This window comes from Trachemys scripta, chromosome 16 (assembly GCF_013100865.1).
Source record: "Trachemys scripta elegans isolate TJP31775 chromosome 16, CAS_Tse_1.0, whole genome shotgun sequence".
Taxonomy (NCBI): domain Eukaryota; kingdom Metazoa; phylum Chordata; order Testudines; family Emydidae; genus Trachemys; species Trachemys scripta.
In genome coordinates this window covers 9,455,850-9,476,452 of record NC_048313.1, presented here as the reverse complement: position 1 = coordinate 9,476,452, position 20,603 = coordinate 9,455,850, and the positions used below count along the sequence as shown (strand labels likewise).

The window sequence follows — 20,603 nt, the reverse complement described above, 5'->3', positions numbered from 1 at the left end:
CTCAGCACAAAGCAGGCTGTGTCCATGTCCACCAGTCCCCACTGCAGTCCGCAGCGCCTCCTCCTTCCCAGAGTCCCCCGCGGAGATCCGCCGAACCAGGCCACGGTGCTCTGCCCTTGGCGGTCTGCGTGTGTGTCCTCAGCTTGTGCTTTCTCCCACTGTCACCTGGCAGCGAGGAATGTCTGCTGGGAACGAGCCAGCCTTTGGCCCCGCCCCGGCTGCTTCCAGTTCTTGCTGTGGACCCCAGGCAGAGAGAGCCTGATGCTGGTGGAGACTCCCAGCTGGGCTGGGGTATGAGAGGGTCAGGCAAGGCCTCCCCTCAGAGGATGCTCTCCTTGTAGACCCCGTTGAGGCTGTGCGGACGGCTGCGCTCCAGCCGGCGGGCAGACAGGAGGCGACGCAGCGAGGAGGTGGAGCTCAGGTCCCCGCAGCTCTGCAAGTGAATCCCTTCCGGCAGCGTGTGCTCGGCTGCCTGCCACGGGCTCCGGGGCACCTGGCAAGCCACAGCAACAAGGGCAAGGGTGAGGACAGCAGGAACCTCGTCACAAGGGCCCATCCAGGAGAAGCCCTGCCAGGCAGAACAGCCCCCAGCGAGTGCCGGGATGCAGACTGGGGGGGTGGGGGCACCCCAAAGAGGAGCCCTGAGAGCCCAGGGAGCAGGCACCTTCCCCCAGTCACCCCTGAGCCGATAGACGCCAGAGCCAGGGATTGAGGCAAGGGGGCAGCTGGCCCTGGCGCGTGACAGCGTGAGCCTTAGCTAGGCAGCAAGCGGAGGTGGTGCTTGCTGTCCCGGCCAGGAAGGCAGAGTAGCCTCTGCACTCCCCAGAGCAGTTCCCAATGCACAAAGTCAGGAACAGCTTCAGGGAGCCAGGGAAGGATCAGAACTCTCCAGGCCGAGTAAACAGTCCCCTGGCATCAGGCCTCGCACGGCAGCTTTAAGCTCCCAAAAGGGGCAAGCTGTAACCGAGCATCATCCCAGGGACAGAGCTGCCCTGCGCTAGGAGGGGAAGGTCAGTGTGTGACCAAGTGGGACTGTTCTTAATGTTTCCTCTGAATACTGTGTAGGTGCCTCAGTTTCCCCTTTGCATTTCTTAAGTCTCCAGTGTGCATAAATGGCCGACACACTGTATCCTGGCAACAAATGGCCAGGGCCCTTCCCCCCCTGCAAGGGAATAGCTAAAGGTGAACAAAGCTCGGGAAAGAGACAAAGGCCAGAAAGGAGGGGCTGGAGGGGGTTTCAGTTTGGAGCTGGCTGGGGCTGGGATTGAGGGCAGATGGGGTTGTCTGGCTCGCTGGGCCCTAGAATGGGGATCTGGTTCTTTGGACCTACAAGCTCTGTTTTAGACCATGTTCCTGTCATCTACTAAATCTCTGTTTTACTGGCTGGCTGAGAGTCACGTCTGACTGCAAAGTGGGGGTGCAGGACCCTCTGGCTACCCCAGGACCCCACCTGGGCGGACTCGCTGTGGGAAGCGCTCGGAGAGGCATATGCTGAATGCTCCAAGGGCAGACCCAGGAGGTGAAGCCATGTGAGCTTCTTGCCCTGAAGATGGTCTGCTCCGAGGGAGAGGAGACTCCCCAAAGTCCTGACTGGCTTTGTGGGGAGCAGTTCCAGAGCATTGCCCAGGGACTCCGGGACACAGTGCACTAAAGTCTCAGCTCAGAGACCAAGATCGTGACCTAAAAGCTTCGTCAGAGCAGGGAGCCTAATTGCAATCTGGGGAGATGGCTGCTGAAGGAGGAACGTCAGCACGGATGGCCTGGAGAGGAGAGTGCAGGGGAAGAGGGCTGGTGACATGTGGCAAAGGTATGCACTGGGCCAACAAGCTGCAATTACAGACCAGCCAAGCCCCAGACTTCCTAGGGAGTGTTACCCTTCCGCACTGAGCAATGCAGGCAGCACCTCACTGACCTTCACTAACCTGGGAGCAGGGAAGGGTCATGGGCGCCTTTTACAAGTGGGAAACAGAGGCCAAGATGGGACTGAGTCAGTGGCAGAGCCAGGAGCACTGTAGGACTCAGGAGTCCCCTGCTCCCAGACTGGCCCTGGACCACAGGGACCCTGAGCTCCACATCGCGGCCCTACACATCTCACTGAGGTGGTGCCCATCCCCTCTCCTAGCTGTAGCCGCCTTTGCGTCCCCATGGAGCCCAGGCGGGAACCGACAGAGAAACAGACAGGCCCCCAGCAGAACAAGGGGCAAACGCTCCCGACGCCCAGGGCACGCAGGAGCCCGACAAGCCCTGCTCAGAGAAAAGGGAGCAGGGCCGGCTCTCCCATTTTTTGCTGCCACAAGCAAAAATCGGGGGGCCCGGCTTGCGGAGGGGCAAAATAAAATAAGAAGTTGCCCGGACGGTGCCGCCCCAGGCGGGCGCTTGCTCTGCTGGTGCCCGGAGCTGGCCTGGAAAGGGAGGGGCAGCGGAGAGCGCCCAGGCAATGGGCAGGTGTTTGTTGTGGCTATGGCAGCCTGAGGGCCAATGTGGCCTGGGGGAGAGCGTACAGAGGGTCACGTCCCTCTCATGAGCTCACTGTTGGGCACTCAGCCGGGCATAGAGAGGGGCTGAGGTAATCAAGGGTTAATAGGCTGAGTCTGCAGCAAGTGGCTCCAGGATACCATCGCCCAGCAAGAAGGGACCTGGGAGCTCCCAGCCAGGCAGTCTCCCCAGGGAAGGGCAGGTGCAGGGGACGCCGAGCTAGACAGGACTGGGCCTGGAAATGCCTGTAGGGGACAATCCAGGCCTGGGCCCAGGGGGATGGGCAGCCCGGGGCCTGCCAGGGCTTCTCAGCTGCCCTGAGCGCAGAGTGTGGCCAATACGGAGCCCCTACCTGTTTGTGGCCCTGGGAGCTGTGTCCAGCCATCTCCACGCCAGACGCCAGGCTGCGCTTGGATCTCTGCAGGAACCTGGCCACCAGCCCCCGGGTACCACGACAAACCTTCAGATCCCCCAGGGAGCGCGTTGCTGCCTTCGACAGCCGCTGTGTCACCTTCTTGGGCACTGGCAGCTTGTTCTTCCTGGCAGAGGCGGCCCGGAGGAGCGGGGGCGAGTCGCAGTGCGAGAGCCGGAACAGGCAGGCTTCGGAGCACAGTCCTGTATGGAGACTGGCCAGTGAGAACCGCGGCCACAGGGGAACACGGATGGGAGAAAGCACAGGCCCCATGGTCCCCAGAGGCTGTGGCCAAGAGGCCTAGGGCTGCAATGCACTCTGTGGGGGTGAAGGGCCTTCCTATTGAGCCAGCCTCCCCCAGCAGGGGATGCTCTAGGGAGCAGGGCAGGAGTGCTGGTTGTGGGGGAGCTCCAGGCTACTCTGCTCCCAGCCTCCCCCAGAAGGGGGCACTCCAGCACGCTGCCAGCCACTCCCAAGTAAAGGGGTCACTCATCAGCCCCCCAGTGATTTCCAGCCCATCCCCCAGGTCGCGTGTCAGACACTCATCCTAAACCGGACTCTGCCCTGACCTGTGTCTGCTGAAGAATTGGATGCATCATCCTCCAGTGCTTTGGTATAAAGCAGATCCCTCAAGTCGGCTGGAAGGAGAAAGAAAGCCAGCGGTAAATACTCAGGCTCTGACTGTGCTCCTCCTGCCCCAGATCCCATCACATGACCATGCATCAGCCCATCGGCTGCACGCACCCGTTCCCTCACACAAGCACTGTGCATGGGCATGCCATCACACACATTCCAGCCCCTGCACGGGCTGGTGGCACGCACCTACTGCCAGGAGTGCACCAGTCCCCTGGCATGAGCTGCATATCAATACGTGCACCAATTCCACTCTGCCTGCAAACCGCACCCACCCAACCTATCGGTGACCACTGACCAGCAACCCCCGGAACACCCCTTGGTCCATCCCCCACCCCCAAGTGCGTGAGTGAGAACAGACTGACACATGGGCACCCACGCCAGTCCTGCTCCCCCCAGCAATTCCCACCTACCAGGATCTCCGGCAACAGCAATGCCGGGGTCGCTGTGCGACCGCACGAGCGGCCGTTGGCTCAGGCCCCGGGCTGGGCCCAGCAGGCAGGACGTCTCACTGTTGCGTCGCTGACAGCCACGGTGCCTGCGGCCTGGGTACAGGGAGCCGGTGGAACTGGTGCCCTGATGCCCTGGCAGCAAGGTCTTGCCCTTGAGTCGCACCTCAGGGAAGCAGGGCCCAGCGCAGCGAGCCAGCCCTTCCAGACGATTGCAGCTGTGGGTCACGGCCCCGCCTGGCTCCAGGAGCCCCTCGTAACTGGGACCAGGGGTGGAGCAGGAGTAAGAGCGCTCCCCCCGCACCCGGGGCTGGGGTATATCCTCGAAGGGGCCCTGCAGGCCCAGCGTGGGGCTGCGGGGATGGTGGCCGCATTGCACGCAGTCCACGCTCAGGCAGTAGTCCGCACGGCTGCGCTGGATGGAGCGGAAGAGGATGTAGTCCACCGAGCGCATGGAGCCCTGCAGCTCCAGCAGGCAGGAGTCCTCCGAGGGGCTGCTGTCGCCAGGGATGTCGATGATCTCGGACATGACCAGGGAGCCGCTGTCCATGGACACTGCAAGGCACGCAAGCAGAGCAGGATGCACAGGGCTCTCTGGGAGGGATCTGAGCACGTCCCCAGGGTACCTGCCTTGGGAGCGCTGAGCCCAGCCCTGTGGGGGACCAGCTCACAGGCACGGGACTCCCAGCTCCACCCCTACTGGGCACATGCCCCTGTCCTTTCACCAGCCCACAGGCATAGCGCACCCATATGGTGCTCACCAGGACTTTGCCCCCACCTCTCCAGCCCCCAGCTCCCACCCAGTCATGGGCAGACTTGGGCACAGGTTCCCTCCCCCCGGGCCCTGTCCCCAGCTGCTGCCCAAGGATCCTGTTACCTTCCCCGCTGAGCACGATGGAGGGGACGTGGTCACAGGTGCAGCCGTGCGATGGATCCGTGAGCTGCGAATCAAACAGGGTGGCCTGCAGGGTGGGCACAACCACGTCACATCACAGAACCATACGCAGCCGTACCGGCAGGGAGATGCTGCGCACTAGATTCTCCCCCCAGCCCATGCTCCTGCCCCCCAGACCCCACAACCCACCCTCCTGGGAGAGGTTGGCACTGGCGTAGCCGAGAGCTCCCCCCAGCCAGCGCTCCTGCCCTGCCCCCCCCCACAGCACCCCATGCTGGGAGAGGCCAGGGCTGGAGTAGCTATGATAGATATAGCACAATGTAGGCAGTGTGCTGTGGCCAGGTTGGCCCCAGGCTGTTACAAAGACAGGGCAGGTGAGGTAGGCTGCTACCTCAACACCCCACCCCAGTCTCTCTAACACCACAGTGCAGCCAGTGATAGGCTGAGGAGACGGCAGCAAGAACGTGCCGCTCGCACCCTGGGCCTCAGAGTCTGGATCCCCCTGGAGTCCGTTACGGTTCCTCCATCCCCTCGCCCAACCCAGCTCTGGCTTCTCCCTCACCCTTCGCTTTGTGGTTTGACCTGGGGCACCCTGAGCCTCTGGCGAGAGGACTGGGCCAGGCACCGCCTGCTCCTTGCCAGCCCCACCTCTCTGAACAACCGCCCAGCTCTGGCCTGGCCAAGCTGAGAGCCCCTGGGCTCCTTACCTGGCTGACTGCCCGGAGTCCCATGACAGTCTCGTAGGATGGGGGGAAGTCGGTGGGGTAGAGAGGCACGGGGCTGTCCATGGAGCCGTTATAGGTGATGCTGTGGGTTCACATGGGAAAGGTGCATCAGCCACAATGGGGCGCCAAGCCTCCCATGGATGCAGCCTAGTGGGGTCCAGGCTGAACCCTGCCCGGAGTTACCCCTGGGTCCTCCCCAAGCCCTTCCCTGGCCTCCCCCTCCCTCCCTCTGCCCCCAACCCCAGCTTGGCTCCACCCCTGTTCCCCTGTCCCCCAGCCCCACCTCAGACTCGCTCCTCACTGCCCTCCCCCACCCTGTGCTTCTGCTGATCCTGTGTGTCCCTGGGGTCCCCCCACCCACAACTCAGCAATGGGCTTCCGCTCCCTGCCTCAGAGCCCACCCCACTGCCCTCCCCTCCAGGGTATCAGTACCTCTGGGCATCAGTCTCGGAGCTGCAGGTGTACTCTGGCGGATAGTACGGTGGCGGCGGCACCGGGGGCACAAACTCCTCAAAGTCCATCATGTTCTGCAGGAAGGGGTCTGGGGGCGACGTGCACTCCAGGGTCACCGAACTGGAGCGCTGTGGGGCCAGCTGCAGGGAGAGGGGAGTGAGAGGGGAGCCTGCCAGCGCTTCGGGACAGGTGCCTAGGTGGGGACAGGACACATCCCCTTCCCCTGCTGGGGGCCCTACTCACCCAGAGGGGTGTCGGGGGGGGGGGGGGGGAGCAGCTCCAGCGCCCCCTACTCCCAGTCCCTGCACATTGCCCCACTGCAAATGCCAAGGAGCTGCTGCTTGTCAGACACACACACAAAAGTCCCTGCCGGGTTCTCTCCAGCATCCCCAGGGCCTGACCCTCCAACCCCGAGCTCCTGGATTCCTGTGGAGCGGGAATTCTCTGGGAGAGGCGCCACAGGCCAGGCCAGGACTCACCACATGGATAATGTCCAGGGAGAAGATCTGGATGCAGCACATGACAGCTGAGAGCGTGCAGACAATGGTGGAGAAGATGGTCAGGCCACAAACACTGAATAGAAGATCCTGGGACGGAGGAGAGATGGGAATGAGCCCGAGAGATGCTGCTCGGCGTGTGCGCAGGCTCTGTGCAGAGAGCATAGAGAGAACCGCTCCCCCGCCCCCAAGCTGCCCCCCACTGCAGAAAGCATAGAAAGGACCGCCCCAGATACAAGCCACCCAGAGAACAGCCCCACCACAGACACCAGCCCCCTCCACCCCAGGAGAGAGCCCCGATCAGGCTCCAAAGCCCCCCATCTCCTGCACAGAGAACCCCTGCAGACTGCAAGCCTCCCCACCTGCCCAGTGCAGCCCACCCGGTTACCTTCAGAGCCATGCGGACGCTCTGGCAGTCAGGGTTGGGGAACATGGTCAGTGTCTCGCCCTGCCTGCTGCAGGCGGGGCCCATGGACGAATACTCAGAGCGGTCCTGGCAGCAGACACAGGAGTCCTTCTCCTGGAGGGAGGAGAGACCCAGAGTGAGTAGGGTTGCCAATTTTGGTTGGATGTATTACTGGAGGTTTTGTCACATGGCATAATCTTTCATTCCTGGAGGCTCCAGGACAATCCTGGAGGGTTGGCAACCCTAAGAGTAAGGAATGGCCGAGTCCCCAGGGCCAGACACAAGGATTCCTGCCACTGCATCATCTGTCCAGCCAGCAGGTCCCTTCCACAAGAACCAGCCCCAAGAACTGTCCGAGCCTAGCCCCGCTTCGTGCAGCTGGGATACGGCCCCTCTCTCCCATGGACCCATTGCCCTGCCCGAGGCTAAGCCCACTCCGCTCGGCCACAGGCATTGATCTGCAGCCTCCCCCAGGTGTGCCCACTTCCCAAAGGGGCTGTCACCCGGCCCCAGGAAGCAGAGTCCCTCGAAGGGCTGGGCTGGGTCAGGCCTTACCCTAGTGCAGGTCTCCATGGACTTCACCAGCTGAGCGTTCTGGCAGGAGAGGATGGAGCCGGCGAGGCTCAGCATGACGCCCAGCACGGAGAGCAGCGTGAAGAAGGTGATCTGCAGCCAGGACAGACAGAGGTCATGAGCTGGGCAGGCATGTCGGGAGTGAGAGGCAACAGGCCAGCATGCGTGTTAGAAGACAGCACGCGTGATACACGCATGCATGAGCAGGGGATTGCCTTTTCGCTCTGCCCTCCCCGTCCTGGTGCAGGGCAGAGGAGAAGCAGGTGACCGTGGTGCCCCAAGACAGAAGCTGGGTGAGGGGCCGGGCCCAGCCCTGGCCTGGGTCCGTGAGGACACCCACAGCACACACGCAGAAGACACCTACCACCAGGGTGAAGGGCCGTTTCCAGGAGACGATGCCGACGAGCCCAGACAGCGCCAGCTGGGGGGACAGAAGAACAGGAATTACAGTGGGAAGGAGAGAGGAGGGGCAGGAGGCCTGAGACCTCCACAGGCCACAAACCCTCCTCCGAGCCCTGCAGCCCCCAGAGCTGGTCCCAGAGGGATTGGGGCCCATCCCGGGTGGCGGCAGCAAGGCCGGCCAACAGGCAGGAGCCAGAGGCCAAGGGAGCTGAGAGCTTGAGGAAAGTGCTGATTCAGGGCACTCTGGAGAGCCCAGGGCCTGCAGGCAGCTCTGAGCCGGACAGCAGGACCATGGCCAGGCATCCCCAGCAGAGGTCTGTGCTGCTGGAGCAGGCAGGAGGGGTGGATCCAAGGTGAGTTGCGGGAGGGGGTGTCAAGTGTCTGGAACACAGGGGAGGGATCCAGGAGCTGCCAAGGGCCTCTCCCAGCTCCTGTAGGCCTGCAGCCCCATTCGTAAACCAGGGACCATCCTGAACCCCTGGGGTTGTAAGGGGGCATTAAGGGCTGTGGCACACCCTCTCCCTGGGCGAGGGAGGGCTAGGGCTGATGGCCCAGGAAATGGGGAAGTAGGAGTAGCTCCATGAGGGCAGCGAGCTGGCCTGGAGAAAGTACAACGGGAAGCCAGTTCAGGGGGATTTCGAGGGGGGGGGGGGGGGGAAGAGAAGAATGCATTGCTGAGAATTATTCTGGAAACTCTCCTAGCCAACAAAAGCTAGAAGGGAGGAGTCGTGTCCCCACCGACACTCTCCCCCAGCCACACAGCAGCTGTCTCACACCTGACTCCCCAACCAGCCCCTGGAAAGGCCAGCAGCACACACAATTGGCCACCCAAGGCCTGGGCCAGCACCTTTGAGCTGCTTGGGGACTCCACAGATTCCCTGGAGATGGCAGCTCCTTGTCTGTGAGAACCAGGAGACTCACCAAGAAGCCGGCCCAGGAGGGGCAGGAGTGCCGGACCTTGGTGGAAGGCGTGATGGTAGCTGCCACAAGGCTGAAGGTGATGACGAGGATGCCCAGGATGACCTGAATGAAGCCCAGTACCAGCAGGATCTGCAGCCAGGTCCTCTGCACTCGGAGATGGGTGAGGCTGCGGGAGGAGCGGCCAGTCAGGGAATGGCTGGAGTCGCTGGGAGATGGCATGACTCGTTTCCAGATCAGGAAAAGATGGAGTTCTGGCCCAGGTAGTGCGTGGGAAGCCTGGTGCAGTTAACGGAACTGATGCCAAAAGGAGCAACAGTCAGGACGTGGGGCTGGCTGGCCTGCCCAGAAAAGCAGACAGGACCAGACCAAGTGACGCTTCCTTTTCTGGCTGATATCTGTACAGTTTTTGTTCTGTTCTCTCTGTCCCTACTGCTCGGAGCTGGCCACGTGCTGCCCCATCCACCTGGGGCTGGGAGTGGGGATTGTGGATCAAGCGGGATTAGGGACCCTGCTTTCTGACTTTGGGGTTCGCTGTACCAGCCTCAAGCACTTTGGCAAAGCCAGTCTGGATCCAACTCTTCTCAGTCACAGAACAAGCTGCCCTGGGATCCCTCTGTCTCAGCATCCTGCCCTGCGGGGAACATCCGGCTCAATACTCCTCACCTGACACAGAACATCTTCCCAGGAGCTGGGTGTCCTACTGTTTTCTGCCATCCCTGAAAGCAGCTCCAAGGACTGCATGGAGCTGAGGCTGGCGGCACCAGGGTCAGATCTGCAGGTGACTGTTTTGCTCCATAAAGACCCGGAGACGTGATGGCAGCTGCCCTCGCTAGGCCAGGCCTCTGAAACCAGAGGAGAGGCTAGAAAAGGGGAGCAGACAGGCTCGATGGGATAGATGTGTCTCATCCACCTTCCCAATTGGGTTTAGGAGCATCCTAAAATCCAGCTCTCTCCCCAGGGAGTGTGGAGTGAGGGTCACAGACCAGCTGGGGAACACTGGGTGAGGAGAGAGCAGTTCGCCTCTCTCCCAGCGAGGGGTTCTCAGGCAGCATTCACACGCTCCCAGCTCCAGAGACTTTCCCCAGCTTCTGCTACCTAGAACAAGCTAAAAATGGACCAGCTCCATGCTCACCAGGCAGCTTTGCTTAGCAGGGACTTGCCCTGCTACCATCCCCACTCCCTCAGGCCTAGGGACGGAGCTGGGTTCACTTCACTTGAATGCTGGGATGGGGTTTCAATCCCTAAACACCCTTATGTTGACACCTCTGCAGCAGCCAAACAAAAGGTGGGGGAGGAGGGGATGCCCAGCAAGCAGGAATCCTGCCAGGCAGAGCGGAGCATGGAGTCAATTCAATGTTATCCATAAAAGTGTGGGGCGCAGCTAAGTGTGGAGTTCGAGACTCCTGCACCCAGCAGCTGCTGCCTACTGCCAGCCACACGTTGCTCCTAGTCCCGGGTGGTTCGGAGGGAGGGACAGGCCACTGCCCCCATGGCGATTCCCCTATTAACCCATCTCCGGCAGGCAGGATGCTCAGGCGTCAGGCGGACAAAACTCCTAGAAGATTAATGAACAGGCAGAATCCACCCAAAGTCCACGGAGCAGCTTGTTCCGAAGAGGGAGGGAGCAGCAGTCTGGGGACGGACCCGAGGTGCTGGTGCCCGGTGCTGGCAGCAGAACGGGGGAACGGCTCTGCACTGCAGCCTTTGCCCAGGGCAGCTCCAAGGCGGGCCCCCGAGAAGCGAGCCCTGAGCGGCCCCGAAGCTGCAGTGACGCGAGGGCTCTAGCGCTGGGGTCCCGGGCTCTGCGACGCCAGGCGGGGCTGGTGCAGGGGGCGCGGGGCTCCCGCTCTCCCCAGCCGGGCCCCAGGGAAGTTGCAAGGCTGCGGGGAGTGGAGGGGGCTGGAACCCGCTTCTGCGCCTCGCCCCGAGCTGCAGCAGGAGCCGGCCGAGGGAGGAGTCGGGGAGTCTCCGCCGCAGGGCAGCTCCGGCGCTGCCTCCGACTTGCATCTCTCCGGGATGCTCAGCCTGGTGCCGATGCTGCGGGGAAGGGCGGGGCGAGGGGACACGCCCCTTCGCGCTGCACCTTGGGAGTTGTAGTCTCGGGGAGGGCGGGGCCGGGAGCGCCAGCGGCGCCCAGATGTGAACCACATGACCCGGCTGGGGCCCAGCTCAGGCCAGGGAGCGACCACGTGAGCATCAGGCTGCCCTGGCCAATGAGAGCGCCGNCCCCGGGCTGGGAGGGGGACCCGCTCCAGCTGTGCCCAGCACCTACCCCCGAGCTGGGAGGGGGACCCGCACCAGTTGTGCCCAGCACCTACCCCCGGGCTGGGAGGGGGACCCGCACCAGTTGTGCCCAGCACCTACCCCCGGGCTGGGAGGGGGACCCGCTCCAGCTGTGCCCAGCACCTACCCCCGAGCTGGGAGGGGGACCCGCTCCAGCTGTGCCCAGCACCTACCCCCGAGCTGGGAGGGGGACTCGCTCCAGCTGTGCCCAGTACCTACCCCAGGCTGGGAGGGGGACCCGCACCAGCTGTGCCCACTCCTCTCCTCCACCCAGGCTGGGCCCACGGTGACTCAACTTGCCCCCCCCCCCAACTGGAGCTGCCCCGGCAGGTGGAAGAACCGCTGCAGCTGGGCTCTTGGGGAGAGGGAGACAGATGCTAGGGCTGGGGAGTGAATTTCAGGCTGATGGGGGCTGGCTCGACAGGAAAAGGAAGGAGCTGTGAGAGCATCTGCTGCTTTTGCCATTAAACCCTCCCTCCCCCTCTTGCAGCCATAACCCCAGCAGCTCCCCTGGGCCTCCCGGCCTAATGGAAATGCTTTCCTACCACAATTGCAGCCCAGCTCCTACCCCGCCAAGCAATACACCCAGCATTTAGGGGCAGCAGGGGCACACAACAGACAGGAAGTCTGTTCAGACAATGCACTGCCCCCGAGCCTGCAGGTGCTCTCCCCCAGCGAGGGCAACATAGGATAGGCCTTCCCCCAAGGAAAAGTGCAGCAGAGGGAGATAGGGTCCCCCTTCCCCGTGCACCCTCCTCCCAAAGTGAGTCCAGGATGGGGCTTCCAGAGCACCCCTCACCCCTAGTCACACCCTGCCTCTAGCCTGTAGGTTCCACCCCCTTCCCAGGGGATACTCTCAGGTGACTCCCCAGCTAGCCGATGCCCTGCTCCCAGGAGAGGACGATGGACATGCAGCCAAAACACAGCCCAGGAGAACAAGGAGTTAAACTTTATTATCTTAAATAAAATCAAAGCTGACTTTGCATTTGGCACAGGAAAAAAAAATCCACCCCAGCTCTGGGGCAGGTGAATTGTGACCTGTAGTGTGGAAAGTCTCCATGCCAGCAGTCGCCCTCTGCCTCATGCACCCCCTGACAGCACAGGGCCCTAGGCACCCAGCCCTCCAGAGACAGAAGGGAGGCAAAAGGAAACAGATCCCTGCCCTTCCTCCAGCTGCCAGCGGCTGAGTTACAACTCCAGGGAGCGCTGAGGGCAGGCTGCTGCACCGCAGGGAATCACCAGTGTAGTGCTGGAAGGCATCATTCGAGGGCAAGTCCCCTCCATCTCCCCCCTCCCCTGAGGCAGGGTCACGTGAACCTAGATCCCACGACAGGCGTTTGTCCAACCTGTTCTTAAAAAACTCCAGTGATAGGGATTCCCCAACCTCAACCACCCTTCCCGTTTGATTAGACACTAACCCTATTTCCCTAAGTCTGCCTGGCTGCAGATTAAGTTCATTGCTTCTGCCACAATGGCCAGCCCCAGACAAGGCAAGAATTCAAACCAACAGTGCAACCTATTCCGCACCCAGCCCCCACCCTAGGGAAAGGGGCCACCCCTTCAGTCCTGGACTCACCCCCTCCCCCTGAGGGAAAGGGGCCAATGCCTCCACCCTGGAGCCAGGGAGAGCCTTGCTTGCTGCCCCAGCACCCTGGCAGGATGGGAGGGAGGTGGCCACCACTACAGCAGTTAAGTGGCTTTTAGCTAGCAGCGGAGCCTGGAGAGATGGCACTAGGGAGCAGCCAGAACATTAGAGCTGTTTCAAGCCAACAAAATCCAGCTCCCAGGGTGGGAATGGAGAGCTGTGCCTGCCCCAGCCACAAGCCAACATGCTGTGGGCTCTGCCCCCACCTCCCTCTCCATTGTTCGGCTTCCTCGGGGCAGCCTGTGATCCAATGCTACCAGCCAGCTGACCCCTGCAGCATAGGGGGGGGGGAGGGAAGGAAAGAGGAGGAAGGGAGGTAGGAGGCACTATGCAGGTGCCGCGAGAGAACAGAGCCAGTAAAGTAGGGCACTGGGCACTATGGAGCAGAGATGTGGGGATCCCTGGGGAAAGCTAGGTGCAGGATCTCCTCCAGCTGCTTCCCAGGGGCACTGAAGAACACTGCTGCTACATCAGCCCAGCCAGGGTACGCAAGGTCCCTAGTGTCTCCCCCACAAGTGGGGACAGGGAAGCCAGGGCTATGGTGCCCGCTCTGCCACTTCCCCAGGGTCAGAGTAAACCTAGATCCCTGGCTTGGCTCAGCCCCCTAGTACTACTGGGCAGGCAGCTCAGAGGCACAAGGAGTCCCAGCACCCGGAGCAGCAGCTCAGGCCTCTCGCTGGTTAATCCTGCAAGGAAGGAGTTCACCATAGGGCCCCAAGGGAAGTGCTGGCCAAAGGCTGTAGCCACAGCACTGAGTGGGCAGCTGCAGGGCAGGGGACATCGGCCCAGGTTATTTCCTTGGGACCAAAGTTACCCTTCACAGCACATGCTATGTGGCAGCCCCAAAGCTGCTCCCTATTCTCACCTCACTCTCACACTGGGCCAACAGCCAGCCAGCAAGCCACCCCATGGGGAGGGCACAGCAGCTGCAGCCACGGGAGGAAGAGCATCCTTGACAGATAACGAGGTCCCACTTCAAAGGCAGGACAGTGAGAAACCTCACCTCTGCCTGGCCCAGAGCCAGCTCCACCCTCATGGCCTTACCCCCTGAATGGGCAGAGGGGAGGCGGAGGTTAGGTCACAAGTCAGCTCCCTCGGCACAGGCTCTCTGGGTTAAGCAGGAAGCAATTCCATGGGGTGGGAGGGTCTGGGGATCTCAGGCCAACAGTGCAGCTGTGGCCAAGAAATGCAACATGCACAATTCCCACCCCACCCAAGCAGCTGGTGTTGGACACCGAGGGAACGGAAATGGGAAAGAGCCCCTTCCTGAGCGCAAGGGAAACCCCATCTTCCCCCACAGCCTCTGTCCACAGGGGTGGCACAAACACGAGCAGCCCCCATCCGTGAGGGAGGTGGTTAGACCAGCAGAGTATTTGGGCATCCCTGCTTCCAAGCTGGGATGAGGCAGCCTCTGATTGGCCGAGGCAGACACAAAGGGACCCAATGAAAGTGCAACTTGGTTTCCTTTTCTTTAAAAATAGCCCCTGTGAGAGTGATGGGTCCGGGGCGTGGCCTGCCCCTACTGCGCCCGGAAGGCACTGCTCGCTGCCCCCGTCGCGGCATTGGCGGCTGCCGTGCGCACCGCCTGGTTTGAGAAGACGCCTGCGGCAAACTCCTCCTGTGCCTTCTGGAAGCTGGCACCCGTCCGGCGGTACAAGGAGTGGATCTAGAAGAGAAGCCCAGGGTTAAGGGGTGCTGTACTTTGGCCCAGCACCCAAACTGGGACTCCAGCACTACTACGCACTCTGAGCAGGCCACACAGCGGAGGAGAAGGGGCACCCTAGCTAGAGTGCGATACCCCAGAACCAGGGCAGGCTCAGCAGGGCCCTGCAGAGCCCAGAGGGCTCCAGCATGTGCTTGAAGCCAGCTCTCTGCACTGCAGGGACAGGAAAGCATTGGCCGAGGCCCCACTCGGTACTCACCCTCTTCAGCATGATGATCCCCAGCACGGCCACCACCGTGAAGAACACGGCCACCAGGATCATGATCACAGCAGCAGCCTGGTTTTTCCTCAGCACCGTTAGACTTGCTATCCAGCCACTGTAATGAGAGAGAGAGGGCTGCCCACATGCACAGACTCCCAGCCCCCTCCCCATCACGACAGGAGCACCCAGCAACCTTGCCCAACACCCACTCCTGCTGGGACGGGCCAGCCGGCACAGCTGGGCCTCTGCATAAGCAACACAGGGCCAGGCCAGAGAAAGGAGAGCCAGTCCCCTGAGCCTAGCACCGGGCAACCCCAAGGGCCCGGCCCCGGCCTCTACCTGAATCCCGAGCCTGGGATGCCGATGGCCTGCAGCACATACAGAATGTCCTGGACGAAGAAGATGAAAAAGAACAGAAAGAAGTTGAACGAGCTGTCGCTCCTGAGAGGGGGAGAGAGAGAGGCTGGGTTAGAGCATCCCTGCTACCAAGGGAGAATCTCCCTCCCCTCCCCCCTCCAGCAGGGCCAGGCCCGAGAAGCAACAGCCAGGCCCAGGAGGCACAGCCAGGCCCAGGAGGCACAGCCAGGCCTGTTGCTTTACCCCCCAGGAAGCACACAATTCAGTCACCCACAACTTGGGCACTTGACTCACTGGGGGAATTGGGCGCGGGGGGGGGGGAGGCTCCTCCCCAATTCCCCAAGGCAGACATGATACAGGGCCACTTGAGTCACCTCCTCCAGGGCAGGGACCAGTGTTACTAGGGGAGCATGGAGATCTGGTAAACTCAGATCATTCTCCCTTTCTCCCATAGGAGTTTAGCTGCAGGGTCTACAGCCCAGAAGCCACGGAAGATCTGGTGTCACCAATGCTGACAGCCAGGCAGACCCACTGCAGCTACAGGACCTCTGCGGTACCCTGGTAAACGAATGGAGCTGCCCAAGAATCAGAGGCTCTATTGATTTGCCAGCCCCAGAACTCCCAGCAGGGACGCACCGGAAGGCTTTGTACATTGGCCTGTACCAACACAGGAAGGAGCAGGGTGTGAAGAGGAGAACCCAGAGGATAGAGAGGCCAAAGCCCGAACCAGCTGTGGGATCCACGCAGAACCAGGCCAGGGAGGCCAAGAAGTTCAGGAAGAGAGTCACGGTGCTGGCTAAGAGAAACAGCAGGTTAGGAAACCCCTGGGGCAGCAGAGCCCTAACCCTCCATGTGTCACCCCCGCCCACAACAGCAAGATCCACCCCCTTTGGTCCCAGCACTGGGAGTCAGGATTCCTGCTGCTCTTGAGGGGGTGTGGGAGTGCACCTCTCCCATATGCAGGGTATTCAGTCCCAGGCCCTGTCCTGCTGAACATTGCAAACTCTGTGCCTCCCCCAACAACATACAGGGATATTCACCCCCCTCCAAACCTCCTCCTCTGCCCCCACATACTTGGGGATCTGCACCCTGGTGCCCTTATCCAGATGCTCACCCATCCAGAGGTAGTACATGGAGGAGACTGTTTTCTGGAACTCCGTGGGGATCTCCACGGGGATGTCCTGGTAGAAGCAGGGCTTCATGGGGCAGAAGGAGGGCAGCGGAGGCCAGTTGTTTTGTCTGACTGTCAAGCAAAACAGAAAGCATGAGGCCAGAGCGGGACCACACAGCAGCTCCCAGGGGGAGGGGAAGGCTACGGCTACGTTCCCCTTGCACGGGTGGGTCATTTCCCAGCTGCACTGGACCAGGGAGTCTGGGCTGCTGACCTTACCCCATCCTGGGAGTGGCTCTAGCACTTACTTGCAGCATTGCCCAAAGCTGCGTTCTGCAGCTCCCGCTCCCGCCTGTCCAGCTCCTCCGCCTTCCGGTTCAGCTCCTCCTGCCGCTTCAGCAGCTCAGCTGCGGCGGCTGCTGCTGTCGACTCCTAACAGAGAGAGAAGAGGGGACAACTCAGCTCACAGGCCGCAGAAACCAGCTGCTCCCAACCCCTCTCCAAACTGACTCAATTCCACCAGCCCCAGCTGAGAGCACAGGAGTCAACCAACCCTACTGCCAGCATGCTGGCTTCCCTGCCCTGCACCAATCACCTGAGTTCCATAGGAGCCGTAGTTTTTGGACTCTGGGGGGCTTGGCTTCTTGGGGGGCTGCATGGCAGAGGCCGGCGGCTGGGGCACTTTGGTGACTGGTGGAGTCGGCTGAGCCCCTGGCTGGGGCTGGTAGGGAGGGGGTGGCTATTGGAGACATAAAAGAATAATTAGACATGGACACTGCTCACAGTCTTCTGCTTATATCTAGGAGGCAACAGGCAGGGAGCAGGGGAAGAGACGGTACAGGCCCGGAGTGTGTAGGATGGGAGCTGCTGACATTCAAGTGCCCAGAGTTGGTGTCAGGCTTCCTGGAGTGGCGCATGAGCACCAACCTCATGGCAGATTGTTAAGAAGCAGGGCACAAACCCCAAACTGGGTGTCAGTTCTACACTTAGATTTCACCACCCAAGTGTCAACTCCTCAGGCACTGTAACAGCCTGACCATGGAGTCACAGACAGTCCCTTTGAGCACTCTGCTCCCTCTATCTTGCCACCTAGGCAAGCCTGCCTTTGACAGATGGTCCCTTACACCAAAAATCACAACAATATTCAGGTTACTCCCAGCCCTGAAGGACCAGTCACTTATCCCAGCTCAACTGTACTTCAGATCTCACGCTAAAGACACTTGTAGCCAGTCCTATAATTAACTAAAGATTTATTAGTTAATAGAAATGAGAGTTATTTACAAGGTTAAAGCAGGTAAACACACCCCCAAATGAGTTAGGGTCTTAGGTTCTAAGAGGTGGTAGAAGCTTCTGTAATATGCAGGCAGTGTGTTTTTTAGGGTCAACCCAGGCTAAGTAGCTGGGGATTCCTTGCCCAATGTCCAAGCAGCATAATGAAAGAGTTTCTTGTTAGGGATCTTTATGTGCTTCCCCCAAGAGTTCAAGGTGATGGGATGAGTTCCCATGCAAGTCTTCTCTTCATGTGTGGAATGCAATTAAAGTATTTGTTCTTTTACGTTTCAGTGGGCCTTCTTGGAGGGAAAGGACCTAACACCTTCTGTAGGAAGCCACCATTTTACATTCATTAATGCTCTTTTCCTGTTCGATGACTTACACAATTACAGAGGATGAGAATGCAAATACTTAATACCACCTCATAAAATGGGGTACAGATGTTCTAAGTGAGATTAATACCTGCAGCAATTTACAAGTATGACAAAGTCTAAACGCAAAACACATTCTTGTAAACTTAAGATTTTAACAAAACTAACACACAGGCGAGCCAGACTGGTTTCCAGCTGTGCATGTCAGTGTTCACTTGAGAGCTAGGGGCCTTGGCATGAGCTGGCACCGGGTCTGCCATCCCTCTATCAGCTGTTAACCCACACACAAGATGCCTCTCCACGCACGTGTAGCGAGCCAGCCCAGCATGAGAGGCTGTAGGGGGCAGGAAGACTCAGCTCACAGTAAGTGTGAGAAACCCAACACTATCCTCCTACCAAAACAAGAGCCCAGGGAGCCCCCTGTCCCTAAGAAACCCACATGAGTTGGCCAGTTGCCAAACAAGCCCCAGCTGAGAGGGACAGGCCACAGACTGGTGTCTGGGATGTAACCCAGGAGAAAGCGAGCATTTCCTCAGACAGCCAGACCAACGCAGAGGACTAGAACCGTGTGGCCGGTGCAGGCGCCTCCCCAATGCACTGCCCTCGGAGCCCAGAAGCTTCCTTACCCCCCTGTTATCGAAGGGGTTGTACACATCCAGCGTGGCATACTCCGTGCTGGGCTTGTGCTGCATCACAGCGGGATCCTGAAACAGAGGATGCATTTGCAGTCCCTGTGACCAACCAGTGCTCCCATTCGCCTGCTATCCCCCAGGCCCTGTGACCAACCAGTGCTCCCATTCACCTGCTATCCCCCAGGCCCTGTGACCAACCAGTGCTCCCATTCACCTGCTATCCCCCAGGCCCTGCAGCGACCCAACCAGCTCCCACAGATGCCATCCCACTCCCCATACTCCGGACAACGTCGCCCCCAGACCATGCCGCTCGCTGCGCGGAGGGCAGCCTCGCACCTAGAGCGAGCCCCGGCCCCTTGCAGCCGGCCCTGCTCGGGTTTACTCAAGCCAAGGGGAAGCGGGACACAGACAGAACTGCTCAAGCCAACACGGAGCGCCCGGCCGCGGGGACCAGCCCCTGCTCGGGCAGCCGGGGCGCCGCAGGGAGCCGGCCCCCTCCCCAGGCCGGTTTGCGGAGCAGGGCGCGCCCGGCCCAGGGCGGACACAGCTGCCCGATGACGTAGATTGGGACAGGAAGTGCAGCCAGAGGAAAGCTCGGGGGCCGCGCCCCAGCTGGCGGCTCCGCCCCCCGCTACAGACCAGGGGCGGCCCGGGGGGTCCCCGCCCCGCCCCGCGCACCTGGAAGGGGTTGTCGGGCTCCCCGAAGGGGTTCGCCCCGTTCTGGGCCATGCCGGGCTCCGGCCGCGCGACCCCAGCCTCAGCGACCGACTCGGCTGCGTCCGCTCCCCTGCCTGGCCGACGCTTATTGGCTACCGCGCCACGTACGTCATCAGCGCTGCTCACGTTGCGGGGCGGGAATCCCGCACCGGAGGGCCGTGAGGCATAATCACGCGCGGCGGCTGCGTGTGCGCATGAGTAGTAGCCGCGCTGCATGCTGGGATGTGGAGTTTCTCCAGCCCTTGAGCTCGCACTGCCTGACGGGAATGTCTCTGGGTCCTTGGGCCTGCTGGGACATATGGGCACCGCCTTGTCCGCAAGGCATGCTGGGAGCTGTAGTTTCCAGGGTGACACACCCAACAGAAGGGGAGGTCAGGCAGCAGGTGCCATTTTGTTTTCCTTCCCCTTCAGTGAGCGAGGCCTGCCTGCCCCCCACCCTAGCGCGGCCGGCGCTGAGCTGCGCAGGGCGGGGGCAGCTGCAGGCCCAGGCCCAGGCCCAGGCAGTGCCTGGCCAGCTCAGACCCACCGTTACGGGAGGGGGCCTGTGAAGGGCTTGGTCCCGCCTGGGCCAGGGCTGCCGGGCCCCTGGTGCCGCAGGCTGAGTCACAGTTTTAAGAGGGAGCCAGGAAATCGACGCTTGACTTGCAAAGAGGATGCAATTGTGTTTAATTCAGAGTGCACCAGCCGCAAATCCTGGTCCAGAGAAATTTACACCAGCGGGAGAGCAAGGAACATTACATCAGAATAAACTCTCAGTGTCTGACAGACTGAGGGCAGGACTGGTCCTAGGCCTTTAGCCCTTTCCTGGCTGTCACAGGATGGGTGGTTCCCACAGGCCCTTCTGTGTGAGCGTACCAGGGCATTGGACTCTGATTCATGAATCACGGTGACTTAGTGATTTGCCTTCCATCGTGAAAGCCACCACAACTCCCGGGCCTGCAATCTCTAAAATCTTACATAATTACAAAGGGGCTACAAAATGTTCAGGCCCTGATGCAAGTGACCTGAATATCCCCCAAGAATCCCTGCTCACAAGTGTGTCCAAACACAAAGTACTGTATCTTATAATTCACCATGCTTGGCACAAGCTCGTGAATCCTTTCAGGGAAGCCAAAGCAGTGAGAGGTTCAGGGCTTTACCAGGAGATGAGGCATAAGAAAGTAAAGGTCACCCTGCAACTTCCAGGGTGATCCCACTTCCACCCTTCTCATTCCAAAAAGATACTGTGGTTAAACTGGAGGATGGATTCCCACACCCCCAAGGAGAGATGGTTCATGGAACAGAAGCAGATGTTGCATCAGAGAAGCAGCCCAACTCCCAACTGAACTCCACTAACTTCTAGTTACCCCAAGAGGGTGAGAACAGCCATTCTTACAGACACAAGGCAGGGAGCACAGTAGAGTCTGGACTGAGTAGAGAAACTGGGCTACTGTGCCCCCGCTGCTGGTT

The 20,603-nt window shown here is 60.7% G+C and overlaps 2 protein-coding genes across 3 annotated transcripts in view; both read right to left on the bottom strand.

The window, feature by feature from the left end:
- Nucleotides 1-211: 211 nt before the first annotated feature.
- On the bottom strand, nucleotides 212-10,847 carry FAM189B (family with sequence similarity 189 member B; the record flags this gene model as incomplete). Its single annotated transcript, XM_034792058.1, is given in 12 exon segments — nucleotides 212-493; nucleotides 2,828-3,090; nucleotides 3,457-3,525; nucleotides 3,934-4,524; nucleotides 4,847-4,931; nucleotides 5,572-5,671; nucleotides 6,022-6,182; nucleotides 6,522-6,629; nucleotides 6,928-7,059; nucleotides 7,501-7,611; nucleotides 7,883-7,939; nucleotides 8,842-10,847. Coding segments are annotated over 12 exon segments (2,070 nt in total). The 5' UTR covers nucleotides 9,061-10,847.
- Nucleotides 10,848-12,051: 1,204 nt separating this feature from the next.
- LOC117888549 (dual specificity protein kinase CLK2) overlaps nucleotides 12,052-20,603 on the bottom strand; it is a 27,269-nt gene continuing 18,717 nt past the window's right edge. Inside the window, exons 1-9 of one of the 2 annotated variants that reach the window (XM_034792061.1) lie at nucleotides 19,116-19,304; nucleotides 18,432-18,509; nucleotides 16,758-16,901; nucleotides 16,471-16,594; nucleotides 16,166-16,294; nucleotides 15,688-15,847; nucleotides 15,034-15,135; nucleotides 14,692-14,809; nucleotides 12,052-14,435 (exon numbers count right to left, since the gene is read on the bottom strand). In XM_034792061.1, the coding sequence (XP_034647952.1) occupies nucleotides 14,289-14,435; nucleotides 14,692-14,809; nucleotides 15,034-15,135; nucleotides 15,688-15,847; nucleotides 16,166-16,294; nucleotides 16,471-16,594; nucleotides 16,758-16,901; nucleotides 18,432-18,509; nucleotides 19,116-19,166 (1,053 nt within the window). In that variant the 5' untranslated portion in view covers nucleotides 19,167-19,304 and the 3' untranslated portion in view covers nucleotides 12,052-14,288. Of the gene's footprint in view, nucleotides 14,436-14,691; nucleotides 14,810-15,033; nucleotides 15,136-15,687; nucleotides 15,848-16,165; nucleotides 16,295-16,470; nucleotides 16,595-16,757; nucleotides 16,902-18,431; nucleotides 18,510-19,115; nucleotides 19,305-20,603 lie in introns of those variants that run through there. The other variant, XM_034792062.1, reaches the window with a different exon arrangement.